General features: G+C 43.1%; 1 protein-coding gene across 1 annotated transcript in view; it reads right to left on the bottom strand.

Moving 5' to 3' along the window:
• The window catches only part of adam10a (ADAM metallopeptidase domain 10a), an 87,707-nt gene that overhangs the window by 54,334 nt on the left and 7,175 nt on the right, over positions 1 to 26,198 (bottom strand). Inside the window, exon 2 of the mRNA XM_014126901.3 lies at positions 7,977 to 8,127. Within this exon, the coding sequence (XP_013982376.1) occupies positions 7,977 to 8,127 (151 nt within the window). The remainder of the gene's footprint in view (positions 1 to 7,976; positions 8,128 to 26,198) is intronic.

Raw genomic sequence — 26,198 nt, 5'->3', positions numbered from 1 at the left:
TGAGCCCTAAACAGACTAATTTTAAGCGCTTGACTTTGTTAATGTGTTTATGTTTAAGAGCCACTTTGAGTCTTCCCATCAAATTGTTATCATACCAACACAGAACTTCACTGACACTGCCAAAAATGACTAAATGGTCCACAGGGGGTTTCAACCTAGAAACTAAACATCTAGAAAATAAATAAACAAAACGACTGAAAACAGAATAACAGATCTTCCTTCCTGCTGCTGGTTCTCAGGAAAGGTTCTGAACAACTTCCTGATTATTCATGAAGTAAACAAGGCGCTGGGAGACGGTGTGGGCTGAGAGGAGCAGTACTGAGTACCACTAGCTGTGCACTGGAGGTCCACCTGAGAGAGAGAGAAATGCTTGTTCTTGATCAAGCCTGACCTCACAGAGGGCTCATGGGAGCCATAGAGCATTGTGGGTAGCTGTGGCTGGGGCCAGCGTAGCGCTGCGTTCCATCTCTGCCACGCTCTGTCTAGGTTGCTCTGACATCATTAGTGCTCCATGAAACATTCATCCAAGGGCAGAGAAACTGGTTATTGTGTACCACGGAACAGCCAAGGCTATGAAAAACAACGCACACACACTAACAGTACACACCGTACACACACAGCGGCGTCCATGACTTAACAAACAGGGCCGTGTTTCACAGTGGTAGAGGAGGTTTTTATAACCAATAGAGGTGCAGTTAGACTAAGGGTAGCAGCTGACTGTTAAATGATTCAGTGCCTGACTGAGCGTCTGACAGTCATACGGCTAGCCTCTCTCTGTATCCAGCACAGCCTCAGGCCCACAGTCAGTGGGACTGACTTTCACACTTCCTTATCTCCTGTCCAAACCCCCGAAAACAGACTGGGGAACTGGATAAAGGAAAGACTCCAACTAACCAGGCATGAGATAATACATTATCACACAGACAGGTATAGGCCCGAAGACAAACACACACAAATGAGAACCCACACCTACAAAACACTACAGGCTATATATGCAGCAGCAGAATCGTCCATCCTTCTGGCCAACCCAGTCATGGCAGGCAGTTCACTGCAAGGCCAAACTCACCTTAGAGAGATTACAGTGGCAGGGTTCATGTTAGTTGACCTGTGGCATGCAGCTTCACTGTGGCTTAACATGTTAACCCCAGTCTGAGGTAGATAGATGAGCAGGATAATCACGCTGAACACACGCTCAATCGCACACAAATGAACACGCACCCTGGCTGTATGGTGGCCTGGAATAACTCATGTAGGGGGTTCCGCTCTGAACCAGACCACTGGTGTGTTGACTGTTTGGGAGGTGTAGGCCTCTCTCTGAACCATGCTGTCCTGTCCCCTTACTAAAAGGAATGCTCTACTGTAGCGGTTGTTCGCTTCAGTTAGCTAGGAACCTTTATTTGATCCCATTTGTCATAGTGAGGTGAAATACCTTGTAAGAGAAAAGCCCGGTGCCTACTAATTCCCTTAGTCTCTCCCCTGGCACTGAACCCTTGGTGTATTCTGTACTGTTCTGTACCCTGGCATGTGATCCTACACTGTACAAAGCCTCAGGATTGCACTATCGGGTACCTTGATCTAGCTGCTCATAGTGTTGGAATGGGAGGAGGGGAGTGGTAGTGATGTGAGTGTGGGCAAACAAAAGGGCTTTTCTGTGAAGAGCCTCCTAATCACCAGACACCACTGCCTTGGCTGTGACGGAGGCGGAGTAAGACCGCATGCTCAACACAATACAAAGGTCACACAGGGAGGAGGAAACAGTCAGCAGTTCAGTCTTCACTTACAGAAGTCAATATCAGCTGGGCAGTCTGATTCTTAACCCTTCTACTTGAGTCTGCACTCGTTCACACTGGATGTAAAAAGAAAGACTGGTGTAAGTCAATTTAAGAAACTCCCTCCAGCTCATGCTAGACAGAGAGAGAAAGTGCACACAAAAAAATTGGGGGTGGGGTTTGGAGGCTGAATGCCGCCCTTGGTGTGCTAGCTCAGACGTTACCCTCATCACATGTTCTCAGTCATAAGGGCGGTGCTCAACGGCTGGAATGGAGATCTGAAAAGCCCTCAGAACTATCCAACCCAAACATTCAATCATTCCACTACCATTATTGGAATGTTGGTAATTCAGGGGAATGTTAGATGGACTGCCCAAACAGGGTGAATGAATAAAGACATGTACTGTTGTGCACCATCCTCTCAATCATTTTTCTTCACAACAGATACCTGGCCTGTTAAACCACCTGATGTGAGTATCACACAACAATCCAGGGTGAACATCACACCAGAGAAAAAAGGGCTTGCAGAAAAGACATGGCTGAGGAAAACGTTCACATGAAGTTAACGTTAGCTGTGACTGCCTCCCACACAAGCAGCTCCTGCTGTTTCCAAGGGGCTAATAATGTCATGCCGCAGAGTGAAAGCAGTACAGGAGGGGGTATTCTGATCATTCCCCCACACAAAACCTTCAGAAGACAGTGGTGAAGAAAGGAAAAGGAGGAGCGTGTTGAAAACGACAGGGCTCCTGGGATAGATTATTTTTAGGTCTCACAACACCCTTCACACACAGCAGGCCACGGCGAAGGAGAGAGAGAGACAGAGAGGGGGAAACACCTTTTCTAATAGCTTGGACAGTGACGCAACCACGCACAATAAGAAAGAATGTGTGTGTTTCATTGTGCACGTATGTGTATGTATGCATGCATGCATGCATGTATGTACAGTTAAAGTCGGAAGTTTACATACATTTAGGTTGGAGTCATTAAAACTCATTTTTCAACCACTCCACAAATTTCTTGTTAACAAACTACAGTTTTGGCAAGTCGGTTAGGACATCTACTTTGTGCATGACACAAGTAATTTTTCCAACAATTGTTTACAGACAGATTATTTCACTGTATCACAATTCCAGTGGGTCAGAAGTTTACATACACTAAGTTGACTGTGCCTTTAAACAGCTTGGAAAATGCCAGAAAATGATGTCATGGCTTTAGAAGCTTCTGGTAGGCTAATTGACATAATTTGAGTCAATTGGAGGTGTACCTGTGGATGTATTTCAAAGCCTACCTTCAAACTCAGTGCCTCTTTGCTTGACATCATGGGAAAATCTAAAGAAATCAGCCAAGACCTCAGAAAGAAAATTGGAGACCTCCACAAGTCTCGTTCATCCTTGGGAGCAATTTCCAAACGCCTGAAGGTACAAACAATAGTACGCAAGTATAAACACCATGGGACCACGCAGCCGTCATACCGATCAGGAGGAAACGTGTTCTGTCTCCTAGAGATGAACGTACTTTGATGCGAAAATTGCAAATCAATCCCAGAACAACAGCAAAGGTTCTTATGAAGATGCTGGAGGAAACAGGCACAAAAGTATCAATATCCACAGTAAAACAAGTCCTATATCGACATAACCTGAAAGGCCGCTCAGCAAGGAAGAAGCCACTGCTCCAAAACCGCCATAAAAAAGCCAGACTACGGTTTGCAACTGCACATGGGGACAAAGACCGTACTTTTTGGAGAAATGTCCTCTGGTCTGATGAAACAAAAATAGAAATGTTTGGCCATAATGACATTATACATTTACATTATAGTCATTTAGCAGACGCTCTTATCCAGAGCGACTTACAGTAGCGAATGCATACATTTCATACTTTTTTTTTTTTTTTTTCTGTGCTGGCCCCCCGTGGGAATCGAACCCACAACCCTGGCGTTGCAAACACCATGCTCTACCAACAGAGCTACAGGGAAGACCATCGTTATGTTTGGATGAAAAAGGGAGAGGCTTGCAAGCCGGAGAACACCATCCCAACCGTGAAGCACGGGGTTGGCAGCATCATGTTGTGGGGGTGCTTTGCTGCAGGAGGGACTGGTGCACTTCACAAAAATAGATGGCAGGAAGGAAAATTATGTGGATATATTGAAGCAACATCTCAAGACATCAGGCAGGAAGTTAAAGCTCGGTCGCAAATAGGTCTTCCAAATGGACAATGACCCCAAGCATACTTCCAAAGTTGTGGCAAAATGGCTTAACCTGTTATGGCTAGGGGGCAGTATTTTCACGGCTGGATAAAAAAACGTACCCGATTTAATCTGGTTACTACTCCTGCCCAGTAACTAGAATATGCATATAATTATTGGCTTTGGATAGATAACACTCCAACGTTTCTAAAACTGTTTGAATGGTGTCTGTGAGTATAACAGAACTCAAATGGCAGGTCAAAACCTGAGAGATTCCTTTACAGGAAGTAGCCTGTCTGACCATTTCTTGAACTTCTTTGCCATATCTATCTTTTACAAAGGATCTCTGCTCTAACGTGACACTTCCTACGTCTTCCATGGGCGCTCAGAGCCCGGAAAAAACCTGAATGTCGTCATCCCAGCCCAAGGCTGAAACACATTATCGCCTTTCTCAAGTGGCCGATCAAGGGACTGTGGGCTTAGGCGCGTGCCCTGGCCGCCCCCGTCTTTGTGATTTTTCCTCTGTTTGCCGAAAAGGAGATTCCCGGTCGGAATATTATCGCTTTTGTTACGAGATAAATTGCATAAAAATTGATTTTAAACAGCGGTTGACATGCTTCGAAGTACGGTAATGGAATATTTAGAATTTTTTTGTCACGAATTGCGCCATGCGCACGACCCTGATTTACCATTTCGGATAGTTTCTGGGACGCACGAACAAAACGCCGCTATTCGGATATAACGATGGATTATTTGGGACCAACCAACATTTGTTATTGAAGTAGCAGTCCTGGGAGTGCATTCTGACGAAGATAACAAAGGTAATAACATTTTTGTTATAGTAAATCTGATTTTGGTGAAGGCTAAACTTGCCGGGTGTCTAAATAGCTAGCCCGTGATGGCTGGGCTATGTACTTAGAATATTGCAAAATGTGCTTTCACCAAAAAGCTATTTTAAAATCGGACATATCGAGTGCATAGAGGAGTTCTGTATCTATAATTCTTAAAATAATTGTTATGCTTTTTGTGAACGTTTATGAGTAATTTAGTAAATTGTTAGTAAATTCCCCGGAAGTTTGCGGGGGGTATGCTAGTTCTGAACGTCACATGCTAATGTAAAAAGCTGTTTTTTGATATAAATATGAACTTGATTGAACAAAACATGCATGTATTGTATAACATAATGTCCTAGGTGTGTCATCTGATGAAGATCAAAGGTTAGTGCTGCATTTAGCTGTCTTCTAGGTTTTTGTGACATTATATGCTAGCTTGAAAAATGGGTGTCTGATTATTTCTGGCTGGGTACTCTGCTGACATAATCTAATGTTTTGCTTTCGCTATAAAGCCTTTTTGAAATCGGACAGTGTGGTTAGATAAAGGAAAGTCTTGTCTTTAAAATGCTGTGAAATAGTCATATGTTTGAAAAATTGAAGTTTTTGTATTTTTGAGGAATTTGTAATTCGCGCCACGCCTATCATTGGATATTGGAGCAGGTGTTCCGCTAGCGGAACGTCTAGATGTAAGAGGTTAAGGGCAACAAAGTCAATGTATTGGAGTGGCCATCACAAAGCCCTGACCTCAATCCTATAGAACATTTGTGGGCAGAACTGAAAAAGCGTGTGTGAGCAAGGAGGCCTAAAAACCTGACTCAGTTACACCAGCTCTGTCAAGAGGAATGTGTAAAAATTCACCCAACTTATTGTGGGAAGCTTGTGGAAGGCTATCCGAAACATTTGAGCCAAGTTAAACAATTTAAAGGCAATGCTACCAAATACTAATTGAGTGTATGTAAACTTCTGACCTACTGGGAATGTGATGAAAGAAATAAAAGCTGAAATAAATCATTCTCTCTACTATTATCCTGACATTTCATTCTTAAAATAAAGTGGTGATCCTAACTGACCTAAGTCAGGGAATTTTTACTTGGATTAAATGTCAGGAATTGTGAAAAAGATTTGTTTAATTGTATTTGGCTAAGGTGTATGTAAACTTCCGACTTCAAATGTAGGTATGTATGTATGTACATAATGTACGTATTAACGAATGAATGTACGAATGAATGTACGTATGTAAATACGAACAAGTGCGTGTGTCCCAGTTTGAAAGTGTTGGTTGGTTGATGAGCTCGTTCGAGGCACAGTGAAGGGTGGGAGGTGTACAAGACGTGTCGTCTCCAGAAAAGCTGCATTTTCCCCTTCATGTCCAGAGGCACTGAGTAATTATGAGCTCTGTTCTACACAGAGAGGAGGCAGTGTTTTGTGACTGCTTAACTGACATACTAGCCCATTCCACCCATCTGGTGTAGTTACTGGGAGACAATGTGAACACCTGCAGGGCTATCTCCAGAACAAGCAGTGAATGAAACAGTCCTCTGAAACAGACAACCAGGAAGTGACCGCTGCAGCCTGTTCTCACCATCCCTGGGAGACCACAACACTGCTAGCTGGAAATACAGATAACACAGCGTAGAGTTCCTGCTATCACCCAAAGTAAATGTTTCCAAAACATAAAATGGTGCCATTATGAAAATGAATGGGTCTACTTGAACAGAATAGGACTGATGGGATTTAAGCCGGGGATGGGTTAAAACTGACATGAATATCATCATTTGACGGGAAAGTTACATGCACATGTTGTACAGACACAAAAACTTTCCAGTGACAAGAGTTCTCTGCCCAGTAGCTTTGGTATTAGAAGGTAGGTAACACTATAGCAGAGATAGGTCTAGCTGTATTGCAGCTCCCAAAGGAACCTCTGCACTGCCAGTCTGCACTGCCAGTCTGCACTGCCAGTCTGCACTGCCAGTCTGCACTGCCAGTCTGCACTGCCAGTCTGCACTGCCAGTCTGCACTGCTGCTGTTGTCTGTTACACAAGAGGACGATACCCTCTTCCCTCCACTGGGAGTGAATCCACACATCAAGGTCAGGACTCAGTACCGCTCCCGTGACAAAGAGGAGAGAGAGAGAGAACAGAGCTGGCGGAATAAAACACAGTCCTGTACTGACGGTTTGTGAACTGTCAGAGGAGGACAGAGAGGATTTTGCCCTGTTGGGAAGGAGAGGGTCATCTTAGTTAAGAGACAGGTGGTAACATGGACTGCTAGTCCCCAAATCGGTAAGACTTTATCCACCATCTGAAATAGAAACAGTAGATTATGTGTGGGGGAGGGGAGCGAGCGAGCTCCTGGCCATCATTCCCCAAACAAAGCATTTTGGATTAACCAAAAACCAGACAGCAGCACTTCTCTTAGATGTATGTACATCGTTTCTATCTCTCATATTAACCTCTAGGTTTGTGTTTTGCTTGGTGATCATATCAGTCAAGGTCAGAGATAGCTGGAGACTACAATCGGCTGGATGTAATAACCCAATAACCATCAACTCATCCCACATACAGACAGGCACAGAGTCAGCCTAGGACAGAATACTAAACGTTTGGTAGGAATAGGTGGGGGCCTGTGAGAAGAAGTAGCTTGCTGCAGGCTGATATAACAACACTTTAGTCCTGGTCACCAGTGAACACCCTCTGTCTTCCAGTAGGCTATCCCTGTATCACGCTGGTGCACAATGCCATGCCAGACTCTACCACACTGCTCTCTCAATGTCCCAGCCAGTGTGGGAAAGACAATGTTGGCTCACAAGATTGCTGCGCTCAGGATTGCTCCTGATCCCATGTTAAGATATTGCTGTAATCCAAAACCCCACAAAGACTTCATTGGGAGATTGCTCCCTTGAAAAAAAATGCTTTTGCTCATGCAGGAAAACACGTCAGTTATTTACTACGAGCATCGACAGGTTTGTTGAGTTGGGCGTGACGCTCGACTTGCCTGGAAAGCAGAAGCCAGATCTGTTCGTATTCTATCCAACCTCTCTGACATTGTCATGTCAGTCAATAATTGGTAAATGAATGGCATGACAACAATAATCAGATGAGTTGGCTAAAGCACTACAGATTTGTCAGCCAGGCTAACGCTAGATCTCTTATGAACTTTTAAATGTACAGTAGACTAAAGAGTGTGACGTACCTTCCATGTGCGTGGAAGTCAAGCTGCAGGACCTTGTCCTCGTGGGAGACGGCCCTCTTGGCTCTCTGGTGGTTGCTGTGCAGGGCCTCGGTGTCGTAAGACAGGCCCTCATAGTGGCGGATGTACTTGTTCAGAGGGTTTCCATACTGACCTGCAGGAACAGAGGTGAAAACAGACTTTTAATGGCCAATTAAAAAGTCAAAACAACTCATTCCTCACTAGCAGGTAGGCATGGGGTGCAGTGACAAAACTTCAGAACAGCACTACTTCAAAACGTAACTAGTCTATTAGGAATTATTTTTAACCCGAGACCATGACACATAATCCCTCATTATGAAAGCTTTAGCCTTGACTAGATTCACAAGTATCTTATGAATAATACAACAGCAGGCTGTGTGTATTTCTGTCATTCTCACCATTGATTTAGACTTACTGTGTGTGTGTGTGTTTTCCATTTCATCCTGCCTTGGATAAAGATGTTACTTCCTCAAGCACTGTTTTTGGGACTAAGAATAGCTTCACTTTTGAAGGACATCTGCACCCACAAGATACTACAATACTATAGAGGCCCAATGGTTATTTTCAGCTCAATATTTGCTTCATTCACTTTTCCCATTCCATCTAAAACTGCTGCAGCAATAGTAAAAACAATAAAGTGAAACAAAATCGGCTACAGCAAACACATTTTTAATGCCTTGAGGGCGTGTAAGAGATTTAGTGTTGAAATGCTGGGGGGAACCACCTTCCACAAGTTGAGTAGATGATAAGCACAAGACTGCAGTGTGCTGCCAAAGATATCCCCACTCCCCTTCCCATGATGGGGACCTTGAGTGATTCCCATCAAGAGCAGCTAGCTAGACACCCTTTACTCTGCCTCCTGCTGACTCAGACCACTTTATTATCTGACACAAACACCATTGTCATAATTTACAGCTCCTAGCAGGGTTCCAGGCATCTCTACACTGATGTGATCCAATCCCCAGCCCAATCTCATCTTCCCTCCCCCTGCTCCCAGAAACACATTACAGCAGAGAAATTCAGCCAACACGGAAAAATTGCCATTTGTCAAACTTCATTGAGATTTTTTGTTTCCCTTCCAATTTCATGGGATCTTTTTTTTTTTAATCAATTTAATCACCAGAGCACTTTAAATTTGATGTACTGTGAAAAAAAGTATAAAACATTACATAACCTTATTCATGTTGGCTTTGCACGACACCACGGTTGTAGGCCTGATAAACAACAACGATGAGTCAGCCTATAGGGATGAGGTAAGTGACCTAGCATTGTGGTGACATGACAACAACCTCTCCCTCCATGTCAGCAAAACAAAAGAGCTGATTGTTGACTTCAGGAAGCAGAGGAGGGAACATACCCGAATCCAAATCAACGGGACTGCAGTAGAGAGTCAGGATTTTTAATGTTCCTTGGCTTCCACATCACTGAGGACTTGTCACGGACCAACACCACCACCATTCATGTCAAGAGGTCATAACAGAGTCTCTGCTTCCTAAGGGGCTGAAGAAATCTGGCATGCCGCCCTGGGTCAACTCCAAATACTAACGCTGTACCGTCGAGAGCATCCAGACCGGTTGCATCACGGCCTGGTACAGGAGTTGCTCCGTCCACAAGGAACTCCAGCGGGTGGTGAAGACGGACCAGTACGTCACTGAGACTATGCTCCAGGACATCACATAAAAACAAACGTGCCTGAGTAAGACATGCAGCATCATTAAGGACCCCACACACCTCAGCCACGAACTGATCTCTCCCTTACCATCGGGCAGACGGTATCGGAGCATGAGGTCTGATAGAAACTGTCCTTGAGACTGTTGGTAACTACAAGCCATCAGACTGCTCAACACTTGAACTGGACTGACCATCTGCCCCAATTCTCCACACCTTAGCACACATCCACATTCATGCCACAAACATCACAATGGCTGCTGCCAGACTCTTATTATACTGCTCAGTTTATACACTGACCCCCTTCCCCATAACACGTGTAAATATTGGACTATAAAATTGTGCCTTCCTGTATTATACTTATGCTAAAAAATGTATTCTATTCTACTGAGCCATTTACTTTATCTTCATATTCTTATCTGTTATTATTCCTTATTATTTTTGGATTGTCAAGAAGGAACCTGCAAGTAAGCATTTCATTGGACGACGTATGCCATGCGTAGGGTTGGGCTGTATGAATATCTCTGCTGTAAGAAAATAAGCTTGATATTAAAATATAGCCACTTAGCTAGAAAGTTAGCAAACCAAATGAACAGCTTAGATTTCTTGAAGTTTCCTTCCTTCTATGTACTATAAAACGCTGCAATTTGAGCTATGAACTGTGGGAAACACTTCTCACAAAAAGTCAGCCTGAGAACCGGTAATGAGAGAGTGTGAAAACCCTCAAAGGTGGTTAAGCATAGATTAGTAACTTGATGTGATATATTAGCATCCCCATTAGCCGACGCCAATGGTGACAGCTAGTCTTACTGGGGTCGGACATATAACGAAAAATACATTACAGACAAAAGACTTTACAATTTACATACATTTAAGAACAACATTAACATAGTGTGTGTGTGCGCGCGCATTATCAGTTACACCTACATGTCAGTACAAACACACAACAAGTAGGTCACATGTGGGAGAGGTAGGGATGCACGATATATATCGGTGAGTATATTGGAAATCGGACGATATTAGCTAAAAATGCCAGCATCGGCCCGATGTCTAGTTTAATGCCGATGTGCAAAACCGATGTCAAAGCTGACGTGCATACCTATAACGTAGGTAGATGACGTGCATACCTATATAACGTAGGTAGATGACGTGCATACCTATATAACGTAATGACGTGCATACCTATATAACGTAATGACGTGCATACCTATATAACGTAATGACGTGCATACCTATATAACGTAATGACGTGCATACCTATATAACGTAATGACGTGCATACCTATATAACATAATGACACGAAAAATAAAGTGCTACACAGAACAAAAGCAGAAAAATACTAAGCACACACTTCCAACAACTAAAGAAGTTCAAGTCGAACAATCATTTGAAAGAGGAAGAACATTTCAGCGAGACAACTCAAAATGGGAAATCCATTAAAACGCCAAGATAATGGAATTCACTGCCCTTGACAATCAACCGTTTTCTGTCGTGGATGATGTTGGCTTTCGCCGATTGGTCGAGCACCTTGAGCCCTGGTACACACTATCAAGTAGGCGGTATACTTCAGGTGTTGCCCTACCGGAGTTACACAATATTGTTGAAACACACATCCATGAGCTACTTGCTATGGGCGTCACTACCATTTGCTTCACGACATTTGGACCAGCGATGTCAGCCCCATGAGCCTGACAGTACATGCTCAAGAATGTGCTGGTACTCATGCCGCTGCTACCATTTCAATGGCATGTGAGAACATGAACACACTAGCTAGCTCCATTTGAACAACTGACTGGAGAAATAAGCTCATCAACTGCGCCTGCAGCAGATGTGACACTCTCTGTCATGGCATTGAAACTCCTGCTCAACAAAACTGCCAACACAGACCGTGGTGTTAAAATTTACAAAAGTACTCGAGGCTGTGAACAAGCGATTCGGTGGCATTCCCTCCTTTACTCTTTACTGTGTCGCCACCATGCTCGATGCTGGGTACAAGGATTGCTACTTCGATGCAAACAAGAAACCGGGTTAACGTGAAATGTTACATACACAGCTGGACAAGATGGAAACGGACACAGTGACAGTGCGCACCGAGGAAGAGAGGCCACGGACAGACAGAGCTGAAACTTCACTGCTTGACAAGTATGATGAAAATCCTGGTTGAGAATGAAACGACTGAACAACGAAACAGCACAGCAAGTAAGTGAAAGAAACAGGTTTTGATTATGTTTTACTGGTAATGGGGACATGCGTAAATGCCAACAAAATAACTTTTATACAGTGCCACAGACACGGCCGGCTACCAAGGACTGTGGGCTCTCCTCCTTGGCCGACGTGAGTAAGACATTTAAAACATGTTAACCCTCGGAGGGCTGCCGGCCCAGACGGCATCCCTAGCCGTGTCCTCAGAGCATGCGCAGACCAGCTGGCTGGTGTGTTTATGGACATATTCAATCTCTCCCTATCCCAGTCTGCTGTCCCCACATGCTTCAAGATTACCATCATTGTTCCTGTAGCCAAGAAGGCAAAGGTAACTGAACTACCGCCCCATAGCACCCACTTCTGTCACAAGTGCTTTGAGAGACTAGTCAAGGATCATATCACCTTCACCCTACCTGTCACCCTAGACCCACTTCAATTTGCATACCGCCCCAATAGGTCCACAGACGATACAATCGCCATGACACTGCCCTAACCCATCTGGACAAGAGGAATACCTACGTAAGAAAGCTGTTCATTGACTACAGCTCAGCATTCAACACCATAATACCCTCCAAACTCATCATTAAGCTTGAGGCCCTGGGTCTCAACCCCGCCATGTGACATCCTGACGGGCCACCCCCAGGTGGTGAAGGTAGGAAAAATCTCCACGTCGCTGATCCTCAACACTGAGGGTGTGTGCTCAGCCCCCTCCTGTAATCCCTGTTCACCCATGACTGAGTGGCCATGTACGCCTCCAACTCAATCATCAAGTTTGCAGACGACAACAGTAGTGGGCTTGATTACCAACAACGACGAGACAGCCTACGGAGAGGTGGTGAGGGCACTCGGTGTGTGGTGTCAGGAAAACAACCTCTCACTCAACAACAACAAAACAAAGGAGATGATCGTGGACTTCAGGAAACAGCAGAGGGAGCAGCCCCCTATCCACATCGAAGGGGCAGCAGTGGCGAAGCGGGAACGTTTTAAGTTCCTCTGCATACACATCACGGACAAACTGAAATGGTCCACCCACACAGACAGTGTGGTGAAGGCGCAACAAGACCTCTTCAACCTCAGGAGGCTGAACAAATGTGGCTTGTCACCCAAAAAACAAATCTTTTACAGGTGCACAATTGAGAGCATCCTGTCGGGCTGTATCACCACCTGGTACAGCAACTGCATTGCCCACAACAGCAGGGCTCTTCAGAGGGTGGTGTGGTCTACACAACGCATCACCAGGGGCAAACTACCTGCCCTCCAGGACACCTACAGCACCCGATGTCACAGGAAGGCCAAAAAGATTGTCAAGGACAACAACCACCCGAGCCACTGCCTGTTCTCCCCACTACCATCCAGAAGGCGAGGTCAGTGCATCAAAGCTGGGACCGAGAAGCTATTTTTCAGTCTCTCTCAAGGCCATCAGACTGTTAAACAGCCATCACTAACACAGATGCAGCTGCCTACATACAGACTTGAAATCATTGGCCACTTTAACCTGTTAGGGCTAGGGGGCAGTATTTACACGGCCGGATAAAAAACGTACCCGATTTAATCTGGTTATTACTACTGCCCAGAAACTAGAATATGCATATAATTATTGGCTTTGGATAGAAAACACCCTAAAGTTTCTAAAACTGTTTGAATGGTGTCTGTGAGTATAACAGAACTCATATGGCAGGCAAAAACCTGAGAAGATTCTGTACAGGAAGTGCCCTCTCTGACCATTCCTTGAGCTTCTTGACTCTTTTTATTGAAAACGTAGGATCTTTGCTGTAACGTGACACTTCCTACGGCTCCCATAGGCTCTCAGAACCCGGGAAAAAGCTGAATGATGTCGAGGCAGCCCCTGGCTGAAAAACATTAGCGCGTTTGGATAGTGGTCGGTCAGAATACTATGAGACTGAGGCGTGTGCACGAGGCGACCCCATGTTTTTATTTTCTCTCTTTGTACTAAAACACGTTTAACGTGAGTAATTTAGTAAATTCACCGGATGTTTGCGGGGGGTATGCTAGTTCTGAACGTCACATGCTAATGTAAAAAGCTGGTTTTTGATATAAATATGAGCTTGATTGAACAAAACATGCTTGTATTGTATAACATAATGTCCTAAGATTGTCATCTGATGAAGATCAAAGGTTAGTGCTGCATTTAGCTGTGGTTTGGGTTTATGGGACATTATATGCTAGCTTGAAAAATGGGTGTCTGATTATTTCTGGCTGGGTACTCTGCTGACATAATCTAACGTTTTGCTTTCGTTGTAAAGCCTTTTTGAAATCGGACAGTGTGGTTAGATTAACGAGAGTCTTGTCTTTAAAAGGGTGTAAAATAGTCATACGTTTGAGAAATTGAAGTAATAGCATTTCTAAGGTATTTGAATAACGCGCCACGGGATTCCACTGGCTGTTACGTAGGTGGGACGAATTCGTCCCACTGGCCCTAGAGAAGTTTATAAATGGATCACTAGTCACTTTAATAATGTTTACATATCTTGCATTACTCATGTCATATGTATATACTGTATTTTATACCATCAAGCCTATGCTGCTCGGTCATTGATCATCCATATATTTATCTGTATATATTCTTATTCCATTCCTTCACTTAGATTTGTGTGTATTAGGCAATTGTTAGATTACTTAGATATTACTGCACTGTCAGAACTAGATGCACAAGCATTTTGCTACACTCGCAATAACATCTGCTAACCATGTGTACATGACCAATACATTTAATTTGACATTCTTATCAATTTATTTCCACCAATCATCAGTCATTTGTGTCAGTGCAGTACATGTTGAGTGGTCTTCTCTATAAGCATGCTGAAAGTCTGTCACAACTAAGACATGAAAAAGGCTTACATACTCTTCAATAAAGCTGAGGAGTAGTACCATTATGTAAGCAACTGCTATCAAAACCTGGTCATCAGTACACCACACTCCAGAGTAGGGCTGACCCAATTTAGTTGAATAAAGGCTTAAACATTTTTTTTACAAAGAATTTACTCTGGCACGCTTATCATTTAATTAGTGTTTACATTGTTCCAAACAGTCAAAGCTATAGTCATCTAAAAGCACCTGTTTGGCACACATATGCATGCAGTGCTTGCTCTTTACCTTCTCTTTATTTCCAGTATTTTCCACAACTAGTCAAATTTATTCGACACATCTGACTTCTCCTTTACCTTAACATGGCCCCATTTCAAGTTTGTCACTTTTTTTTTTTTTTTTTTTCAGTCGGAGACAGCCCTAGTCCAGAGTAAACCCAGAATCAACCATACCACTAGACCATAAATCTATCTTACACTCTGAGGTAAGGGAGTTTACTTTCTAGATTGCCTTGCCTTATGAGCAACCTTGACAAAGACTTCATGCACACCAACAGTTGTACTACCTAAGTATGTGTATGTTTAGCCTATAGGCATATAGCCTAGAACAGAAGCTAGAGATATCCAGTTCCTTTGAATTCTCCTTACAGTGATTGTGGTTGAAATTAATGAGAAAAACTCATTCACCGTTTGAGCAAGGCAAACCTGCACAGAGAAAAGAAAGGAGAAATCACTAAAAACTTTGTAGTCATCAGTAGCGTTAGATGGAGTTTTCTCCCGGAGGCAGCAGCGGCGCAGCCCCTGCTTCCACCGCTCGGCTGTGATAAAACTCTCCACTTATCTAGTTCTGGCTAGGGGATAAACGCTGCTCGTTAAGACAGGGACACTGACATGCATCGCAATTCCACACAAGGCTACCCCTCTCTCCTGGGGTTCTGTCACTGTGCGGTACCCTGTAACTTTACAGGAAAGTGAGGGGACATTAATGTAGAAACAGGAGGCTTTTAAAGAGCTGTTAGATGCAACGGTCACACTTTTAGCAATCAGCACGGGATGGAAGCAGCCATCACTTATTCATTCAGTTCTTTTTCAGGTTAAAATGAAAGCTAGTCCCATAGGAACAGGCTGACTGATGCTATGCTGGCTGGTTGCAGTGTTAGAGCTTTATTGAGACTGTCTACTATAATGGCTGATGCTAGCTGAGAATATTCCTCTGCCCAGACAGCTTGGCAACACTGGGCAAACGTTCAAACTGCTCCTCACTAGTCAGTCCGGTCGGTAGGGCTAGACTGTGTGTGTCCAGTCTGGTGTCTCCAGAGCTGCCCATTGGTGGGAACATGATCCCACTTCATTCACAGTGAGGGGCTCCTTAGGATCCTGCCGAAGTGGAAAATACAGCCTCTTCCCTGACAGCTGTGTACTAGAGTTGAGAGCGTTTAAAGATTTGAATTTGAAAGGGCTCAAGAAATACTGAGGGAGAAAAAAAATAACATTCACATCTGCTAGACTGGAACACAAAAACACTTTAAGCACAACAGTGTGGCACAGGAACAATGCTTTTCTATGAAGGGAGAGTGTTGACAGCAGACCATTTCATCTGGGGAGAATAATCCTTTTTCCACATTCGATTTTCCTCTTACCTCCAGAATGCGTCTGTAGATTAGAAGTGGATCTGAGGAGATTAGATGAATAAACAGCTGAAAGCAAAACAGCAAAAAGATTATTCTTAAAAAGGAGGGATGTCAAAAAATACAAAAAAAGTAAGCTGTTGCCACTTGTGAAAAACAAATGCCTTTTGTGAAAAAACAAATGCTTAACGTTAAAACAAGAGGTTGGCGAGAGCCGAGGCAGGTAGAAATGTCTCCCAGACAGTCCCAAATCTGTTAAATGAGCACATCTACCCAGTCTCCAAGCTCTCCGCTGATGAAGCCCTCAGTTCGCAGGAAGTCAAGAGTACGGCTAAGTGTGACAGTGGAGAGAACTGTGGAGGCAAAGCATAATCCTGAGAGGAGAGCTCACCTGCATGAAGACCGGCTCAGATTTAGACATAGGCCATCACTTTCATTAAAGAGCTGTGACACAGATGCTAAAGAGCACACTCTGACAGTGTGCCTCCACACAACTCTGGGTAATGAAGACGGAGCACGGCCAGGGAGGGAGGGAGGGACTGGCACTCACAGCGACACCATGAAGCACAGCAGCCACGCTAAACAGGCTTACACACACAGCTGGAGCGCGAGACTCACTGCCGCACAGAACAGCTCATCCGCCAAACGTTATCATTGGTCCACTCCTAGTCAACAAAGGCTTTAAAGAATGGTCAGATACGAACTGTCGAACACACCTGAGGATAAGAGCCAAATGAGTTGCCGTTTTAGCAGTCCACCTGCTAGCTGGTTGTAGACTGGTTAGCTGACAGTCATGAAAACAATGGGCACGCTTCAAATGGGGCAGAAGGCCATGTGATTCTGGATGGCCAGATACCAAGCAACAATAACAAGAAGTGGGAATCATAGGTGGCTCTTTCAAGCTAGTTTTATCTTGATACCATGTCTTGTTTTGAGTTTTTTTTTTTTACTGAGGTCACGTCTATGCTAATATAGCTCAAATTTGCTAGCTAACCAACAACTGTAACAATGTATTTGAGAGACAAGCTCATTGTGCAAATGTATTTATGTTTTCAATAAACATTGGAGACTAAATATAGTTTACATGCTGTTAACAATCTAAGCCAACCCTGTCTTTCCCCACAGTTGCCCAGGCGTCAGGTTGTGTTGCTAAACCACCAACCCGTCTATAACGTCATGAGCAAGGAGACTACTAAGTCAACATACAAAAAACAAGTACAAAAGAGATTGGCTGAGATGACTGGTTCCTTTCAGAGATTCTCACAGCTGTTGGTGTGTTAGCCTACTACCTGAGAAGCTATTTTAAAACACCATTAAGAAATGTATGGTCATCAGCTAATGCTGTGTTTGATATGAAGAGGACACTCTGTGCTTCACAGCTCTGGGAATAATTACCTAAAGAGAGAAGCTCATACAGTGCTGCTGGGGTAATGGTCCCACAGTAAAAAAACACAGAGATTGTATTGTCATGATGGCCCTAGTGTGTGGGAGTAAAAACTCGTCAACAAGCAGGGGCCACACCTGGCCTGCCATGACATGAATGAGTCAGGGAGAAAATATTCAGAGATTTACACCATCTTTTCTTAGCCCTCCCCCCAACAAATAGACTAATGACAGTAGCAGTCTAGTGTGGCACACTGATGGACAGAAACACAAGAGCTGGTGGGCTTTTTAATGTGACAACAGGGGAAGAAGATTAATTAATCAGGAAACAGAGGGGCCTTGTATGAAAACAAAACAGAGCACGCTCAGATTTCCTCCATCAACCCCCATACATGGGCATGACATCTCCTATGCATTGTCCCACACAGCCTACTAACATGCAACACCAGTGGAATAAAGCAGAATAGACTAAAGAGAAATGCAATTATTTGACTAAAGAGACGGCTCATTGTATATGGCTCAATTTGGCAAGGGCTGGTGTTTCTGAGAAGTGATACACAACACTATCATGCAAAACAGCCTTTAGTTGAATTGAAATGTTTGGTTAAAAGAACAAGGTTAGTCCTCGTTTGAATATTTGCTCTGAGTAATTGCTAGGGCCGGCATGATACCAGTATGGTGATACTTGTTAGTACCGTGGCAAGTAAACAAAAACATGAGGCTTTAACTTCTTTAGGATAACAGCCCTAAATGTTAGAAACAAACATCATTAGGTTATCATCCAGAGTCACATTTATTTAATTTCCAAGCTATAGCACACAACTTAAATACAGCAGATTGTTAAAACCTGTTAGGGCTAGGGGGCAGTATTGACACGGCTGGATAAAAAAACATACCCGATTTAATCTGGTTACCACTCCTACCCAGTAACTAGAATATGCATATACGTATTACATATGGATAGAAAACACCCTAAAGTTTCTAAAACTGTTTGAATGGTGTCTGTGAGTATAACAGAACTCAAATGGCAGGTCAAAACCTGAGAGATTCCTTTACAGGAAGTGGCCTGTCTGACCATTTCTTGAACTTCTTTTCCATCTCTATCTTTTACTAAGGATCTCTGCTCTAACGTGACACTTCCCACGTCGTCCATAGGCGCTCAGAGCCCGGGAAAAAACAGAATGTCGTCATTCCAGCCCCAGGCTGAAACACATTATCGCCTTTCTCAAGTGGCCGATCAAGGGACTCTGGGCTTATGCGCGTGACCCGACCGCCCCCGCCTTTGTGATTTTTTCCTCTGTTTGCCGAAAAGGAGATTCCCTGTCGGAATATTATCGCTTTTCTACGAGAAAAATGGCGTAAAAATTGATTTTAAACAGCGGTTGACATGCTTCGAAGTACGGTAATGGAATATTTAGAATTTTGTCACGAATTGCGCCATGCGCGCGACACTTCTTTACCATTTCGGATAGTGTCTGGAACGCACGAACAAAACGCCGCTATTCGGATATAACGATGGATTATTTTGGACCAAACCAACATTTGTTATTGAAGTAGCAGTCCTGGGTGTGCATTCTGACGAAGACAACAAAAGGTAATCAAACTTTTATAATAGTAAATATGATTATGGTGAGTGCTAAACTTGCCGGGTGTCTAAATAGCGAGCCCGTGATGCCTGGGCTATGTACTTAGAATATTGCAAAATGTGCTTTCACCAAAAAGCTATTTTAAAATCGGACATATCGAGTGCATAGAGGAGTTCTGTATCTATAATTCTTAAAATAATTGTTATGCTTTTTGTGAACGTTTATCGTGAGTAATTTAGTAAAATGTTAGCGAATTCCCCGGAAGTTTGCGGGGGGTATGCTAGTTCTGAACGTCACATGCTAATGTAAAAAGCTGGTTTTTGATATAAATATGAACTTGATTGAACAAAACATGCATGTATTGTATAACATAATGTCCTAGGGTTGTCATCTGATGAAGATCATCAAAGGTGAGTGCTGCATTTAGCTGTCTTCTGGGTTTTGGTGACATTATATGCTGGCTTGAAAAATGGGTGTCTGATTATTTCTGGCTTGGTACTCTGCTGACATAATCTAATGTTTTGCTTTCGTTGTAAAGCCTTTTTGAAATCGGACAGTGTGGTTAGATTAACGAGAGTCTTGTCTTTAAATAGCTGTAAAATAGTCATATGTTTGAGAAATTGAAGTAATAGGATTTTTAAGGTTTTGAAAATCGCGCCACAGGCTGCAAGTGGCTGTTACGTAGGTGGGACGCAAGCGTCCCACCTAGCCCATAGAGGTTTTAAAAGACCAAAGAGGTTTGTCTGCTTCGTGTGTTTTCATTTTTGTCATGGGAAAGTATTGCGATACTGGTATCATCACAGTAATTGCAACACTGAAAGTTTCTAAGAACCGAAGTAGCAACAAAGTAGATTTATTCACAGTTTAACAAAACCCAGATATCTTAAACTTCATGACAACGGGATGTCTTTTTCCCTCTATTGGTACAATGTACAGTTTCAGGGGATATGCCTTCCAGTGAAACTCATCATCAGTTGTTAAACCTCTGTCCTAAAAGGGAAATATGTAGCCTGTTATGTACAAACCCACTCTAGCCCAGCCTACAGCAGCCAAAGCTGCCCAGGACGAACTGAATCAACAGGGTAAAGGTCAACTCGAAGGCTGTTGGTTGGAGATGGAGTATGGCAGGCACAACACAATCCCTTTAGTTGTCAGACCAGATACGACTCCAGTGGATTCATGGACTTTTTCATTGAGAAGACCCATTGGAGGAATGTACGACTAACTGTTGTTTTCATGGCACAGCCGTGCCTCTGATTTTACTTTCCGTATCACACCACATCTGTGTGTAGGGTCACTGTCCGGAGGAAGGGAGGGGCATGTGAGGAATGTGACCCCAGTGCTGGATATGGCAGCATAAGGAAGTGTTTTCGTTACATAAAAAAATAAGAGGGATAACTAGCAAGTCAATCATTAACATAATTTCCTCCCTTATCTAGCAGCCACAAAAGGTTCATGTAAAACCCTCTGGGATATTCAAATCGAGATGTTTTTATTTTTTTATTTTACCTTTATTTAACTAGTCAAGTCGGTTAAGAACAAATTCTTATTTACAAAGGCGGCCTATGAACAGTGGGTTAACTGCCTTGTTCAGGGGCAGAACAACAGATTTTTACTTTGTCAGCTCAGGGATTCGATCTAGCAACCTTTCGGTTACTGACCCAACGCTCTAACCACTAGGCTACCTGCCGCCCCAAACCATATAGGCCTATGCCTAGCGGATACAAGAACGTTGTTTGCCTAGTCAATCCATTTGAAGTGTTGCAAGTAGTCACTGACTTTGAATTAATTGGCAGGGTAAAGGACTAACACTAATTTGCAAGAGAAAATGTTGGCTACTCCTTAATTGTATCCTGCTGGAATGCACCTGCTAGCCCAAATTGCCAGAGCTGTCAATGACAAGTAGTGCCTGTGGGCTTCATACTGTAGCCTTAGTCAATAGTATTTCAGTGAAGTCTTCATCCTCACTCATGGAGGTGCCAAGTTTGACAGGCTAGATAGAACCCCTTGACAGGAACAGAGGAAGTGGAAACAGCTTGGGTCATGATGACTCACCCTCCCCATACATTAGCATGCTGGGTAAAGGCAGGTTGTTTGACAGGCCAGAGAGCTCAGAGCTCCACCACTTGTTCTCCTGGTTGCTATTGCACCATACCACAACACTGAGTGATGGGTAACCACTAGTCTACATCCCTGACAAGACATCCAGCCATTGACTACTGAGGGGTGGAAACAACATGGCATTGGTGGGTACTGTTGTGGTGTGGACCAATGCCATGTCCACTGTCCAGTGGTCCCTGTGGCTAGCTGCAGCCTTTAACCACTGAGAAGCTACTAATCCGATGGGCAGTGGTGGCAGCAGATGTTTTTGGACAAATACGCTTTTGTGTTGGGTCTGGGAGCCGCAGTCCTGTATGGGCAATTGTCAAGGCAGCGGTCTGAAATACAAAAACATAATGTAGCTAGTAGGGCTGGGAATTGCCAGGGACCACACAATATGATATTAGCGCGATACTTCGGTGCCGATACGATATGGATTGCAATTCTATACTGCGATTCTATTGTGATTTCATGTTCCAAACATAGTGCTCACGATATGTCTGCTGCAGATAAACAGAGCACGAGAAAATTTGTTTTGATCAGTCAGGGAAATAAAAGTGCTGAAAATATGTTGGCTCACCATTTTTTTTTTTTTTTTTAAAGATGGAGAACTATGGGATGAAAAATACTTGCGTTTTGGCGCAGGGACAGCCGGCTGTCTCTAGCTAACGCTGCCCGCAGTAGCAAAACAAAACACAATTGTAACTATGTATTTTCCCCTCATCATTAATAGCTAGGTACAATGTTCCTCCTCATTCCATGCATGCTTAGAAGAAGTTCATCTGAACTACTGTACAGGGTGTGGGGTCCATTGCTCATGTGATGCTAAAATAATTATGAAGCAGCTATTATGTATGGCTCACACAGCACAATGTCTGCACATAGAACTAGGTTAGCCTACTGTGGAAAGTCACAGCAAAAGGAGATTGTGATGTGAAGGCATGCTTCTATGTGCTGAGGGCTTAGCACTAAATTATAACTAGACTAGGCCCACACACACACACACACACACACACACACACTGCGGTTTTGAGTAGATTTCTTCATTCTAGTCTTACTGCTCAACATCCACTTGAATATGATTCAGAGAGCAAAGAAACAAGAGGCAGGGCAAGTTAGTAGTCTGTGTTAACAAGCAAAGAGCCTAGTGATAATGAAGTCAGAAGTGAATGTGATGCTGCTTACAGCTCCCAGCTGAAAGAGATACTGCTGTTAAAAGAATAGTGATTTGACACTGGAACACGATTTAAACACAGGAACCATTTTCAGGTCAATGTTAGTTTACGATTGTCTTTCAGGAAACTGATTGGCAAGTCAAAACACTAGCGGTAGAACCATGCACTCTGAATAAAGCCAGAAAAACAAACTGACAGGGAATGTAAGAACACAGTTATTATAGAAATACAAAATGTCAGGCACCATGTCACAAGTCTGAGAATGAACAAACTAGCCAACCATATCACAGTTTCCCCATAAAAGAAAGCAACAGAGGAAATGGTGCTTCAACAAACCAATGTGGTGAGTCTGATAAGCAATGACTGGTAGGTCCCTGTCAGTAAAACATCACTGGTAATCATTATTGATCGTTTATGCTTGGCTACATGTTTCAGTTTACTGAATTGTTGCTTGATGCTGTCTTCAGAGGGCCTAGGCCTAATTTGACTAGTACAGTGGTTCCCAAACTTTTTATAGTCCTGTACACCTTCAAAACATTCAACCTCCAGCTGCGTACCCCCTCTAGCAGCATACCCCCTCTAGCAGCATACCCCCTGTAGCAGCATACCCCCTCTAGCAGCAGGGTCAGCGCACTCTGAAATGTTTTTTTTTTTGCCACCATTGTAAGCCTGCCACACGCTCTATACGATACATTTATTAAACATAAGAATGGAGTGAGCAGAACAACTTGTGTCATCGACAGGTGCAGTACTGTACTACCAGTAGAGCTGGTATGTCTCTCTATGGACGCGGGCCTTACTAAATGGACTGTTTGAAAATGTGAAGACATTTTTTTTAACAAAATAAAAACAAAAACCATTCAGCATCCATATTGCTGAGGTCCACATGACAACCAGCAAACATATGACATCACAATAGCAATGACATTACATCAAAAGGTCTTATTTTTCTTCTCTTTACTCCCGTGTTTTTCAACCTTTCACACTCACACACCCATTTCCTGTCATGACACATGTTTTCATCTTACAGAGAATGTTTGTGGTGCACACACACAACTCTGTCTGCTCACCCTGGGATGGAACAGAACGGAAACAGCTCCTCACATCATTTCACTGAGTTTACACTACTGCAGCACCACACACACTACAACCAGCTGAGAGCAGGAGTGTATTTATTGAAAGTTCCAACCCTACATGCACTACAGTAAGAGTGTGATAACATACAGCTGTGGGTTAATCGTGGCTTATTCAGAGGTTTAAATTAGAGGAGCAAAAAAACTATTGTGTGAATCACATTTCCTCCTAAGGTGAAGAAATGTCGTATTGCCTTGGGTATCAATACTATACCACCATTAGACAAACTCCCCTGCATTTCGTACATAGGGCCTATTCGTTTATAGCCTGCATATTAGGCAACACCTGAAACATGGAAATGATGCCCTTGAGCGGTGAAAATCCAATTAAGCAATCTCTGACCTTGGTTGACAATACACCAGACAAGAACACAAGCATTTTCACAACTTGTTAATAAATGCATTGAAAATAAGAATGTTGACAACAAAGAGGGCGAGATGGGGGAGTGGTGGGGGAGGGGGGTGGATAGCTGCCAGCAGAGTGCACTTTATCTGATTGGATGAGTCAAGGAGAATCCTTTGTGGACACACTGTATGAAGTGTGATACCAATGGAGAAAAAATATATATCTAAAGTTAGGGGCATATTTTGCCCCTGTTGACTTGTTTTGAAAAGATTGCGGCAGCTTTTTCCATCAAGAGCTCTCAGGGGCAAAAATGCACAGCCCCTCTGCATTTCTGACACTGACATTGCACATCTTGAATATGGTCAATAATATTTGCCTTTCTGAGTGTGAATATACTAGAAGGCTGCTCTGTATGCTTCAAACTAACAAAACACAATATAAAGTGTTTTTATAACAATGTCAATTGTGGAGACTCATTGAAGTTCTTTGGATATGTGAGGGGAAATATAATCCAGGATTACATATTTTTCCACAACCCCACATTCTGAAAGGCTTTGCTATGCCTCCCTGATAAGCCGCTGTGTATTACCAAAGCACAGGACTCCTGATTGCAACTCCTGATGGCTCCAAAACACTGTTTTATACTCCACATACAAACAAGGCCTTTCGTCAGAGTCTCTCTCTCCGAGTCTCGCTGACATCTTCTAATCTTCTCTTGGCAAATGCTCTCCAATGCATTCAAATGTACGGGGAAGTCACACACCCCATGTAATGTCTGCGTGAAACAGAATGGGAGATAATGAAGCCGGTGTGTGGAGTCCCACAGCGCTAGTGAAAAGACAGCATCTCAACAGGTGAAAAGAATATGATCCGTTGGAATATAGGGATTAGAGGTCGACCGATTATGGTTTTTCAGCGCCCACACCGATTATTGGAGGCCCAAAAACCCCGGTACCGATTAATCGGCCGATTTTTTATTTTATTTGTAAGAATGACAATTACAACAATACTGAATGAACACTTATTTTAACTTAATATAATACATCAATAAAATCAATTTAGCCTCAAATAAATAAATGAAACATGTTCAATTTGGTTTAAATAATGCAAAAACAAAGTGTTGGAGAAGAAAGTAAAAGTGCAATATGTGCCATGTAAAAAAGCTAACGTTTAAGTTCCTTGCTCAGAACATGAGATCATATGAAAGCTGGTGGTTCCTTTTAACATGAGTCTTCAATATTCCCAGGTAAGAAGTTTTAGGTTGTAGTTATTATAGGAATATTTCTCTCTATACCATTTGTATTTCATATACCTTTGGCTATTGGATGTTCTTATAGGCACTTTAGTATTGCCAGTGTAACAGTATAGCTTCGTCCCTCTCCTCACCCCTACCTGAGCTCAAACCAGGAACACATCGACAACAGCCATCCTCGAAGCATCGTTACCCATCGCTCCACAAAAGCAGCGGCCCTTGCAGAGCAAGGGGAACAACTACTCCAAGTCGCAGAGCGAGTGACATCACCGATTGAAACGCTATTAGCGCGCACCCCGCTAACTAGCTAGCCATTTCACATTGGTTACACCAGCCTAATCTCGGGAGTTAGGCTTGAAGTCATAAACAGCTCAATGCTTGAAGCACAGCGAAGAGCTGCTGGCAAAAGCACCAAAGTGCTGTTTGAATGAATGCTTACGAGCCTGCTGCTGCCTACCACCGCTCAGTCAGACTGCTCTATCAAATCATAGAATTAATTATAATATAATAACACAGAAATACAAGCCTTAGGTCATTAATATGGTCGAATCCGGAAACTATAATTTCAAAAACAAAACGTGAAATACGGAACCGTATTTTATCTAAACGGGTGGCATCTCTAAGTCTAAATATTGCCGTTACATTATACAACCTTCAATGTTATGTCATAATTATGTACAATTCTGGCAAATTAATTACGGTCTTTGTTAGGAATAAATGGACTTCACACAGTTCACAACGAGCCAGACGGCCCAAACTTCTGGATATACCCTGACTGCTTGCACGGAACGCAAGAGAAGTGACACAATTTCCCTAGTTAAAAGAAATTCATGTTAGCAGGCAATAATAACTAAATATGCAGGTTTAAAAATATATACTTGTGTATTGATTTTAAATAAAAGGCA

This window comes from Salmo salar, chromosome 11 (genome assembly GCF_965601325.2).
Source record: "Salmo salar chromosome 11, fSalSal1, whole genome shotgun sequence".
NCBI classification, from domain to species: Eukaryota; Metazoa; Chordata; class Actinopteri; order Salmoniformes; family Salmonidae; genus Salmo; species Salmo salar.
Note: the sequence above shows the minus strand (reverse complement) of the source record. Positions and strands in the feature narration are given on the sequence as shown.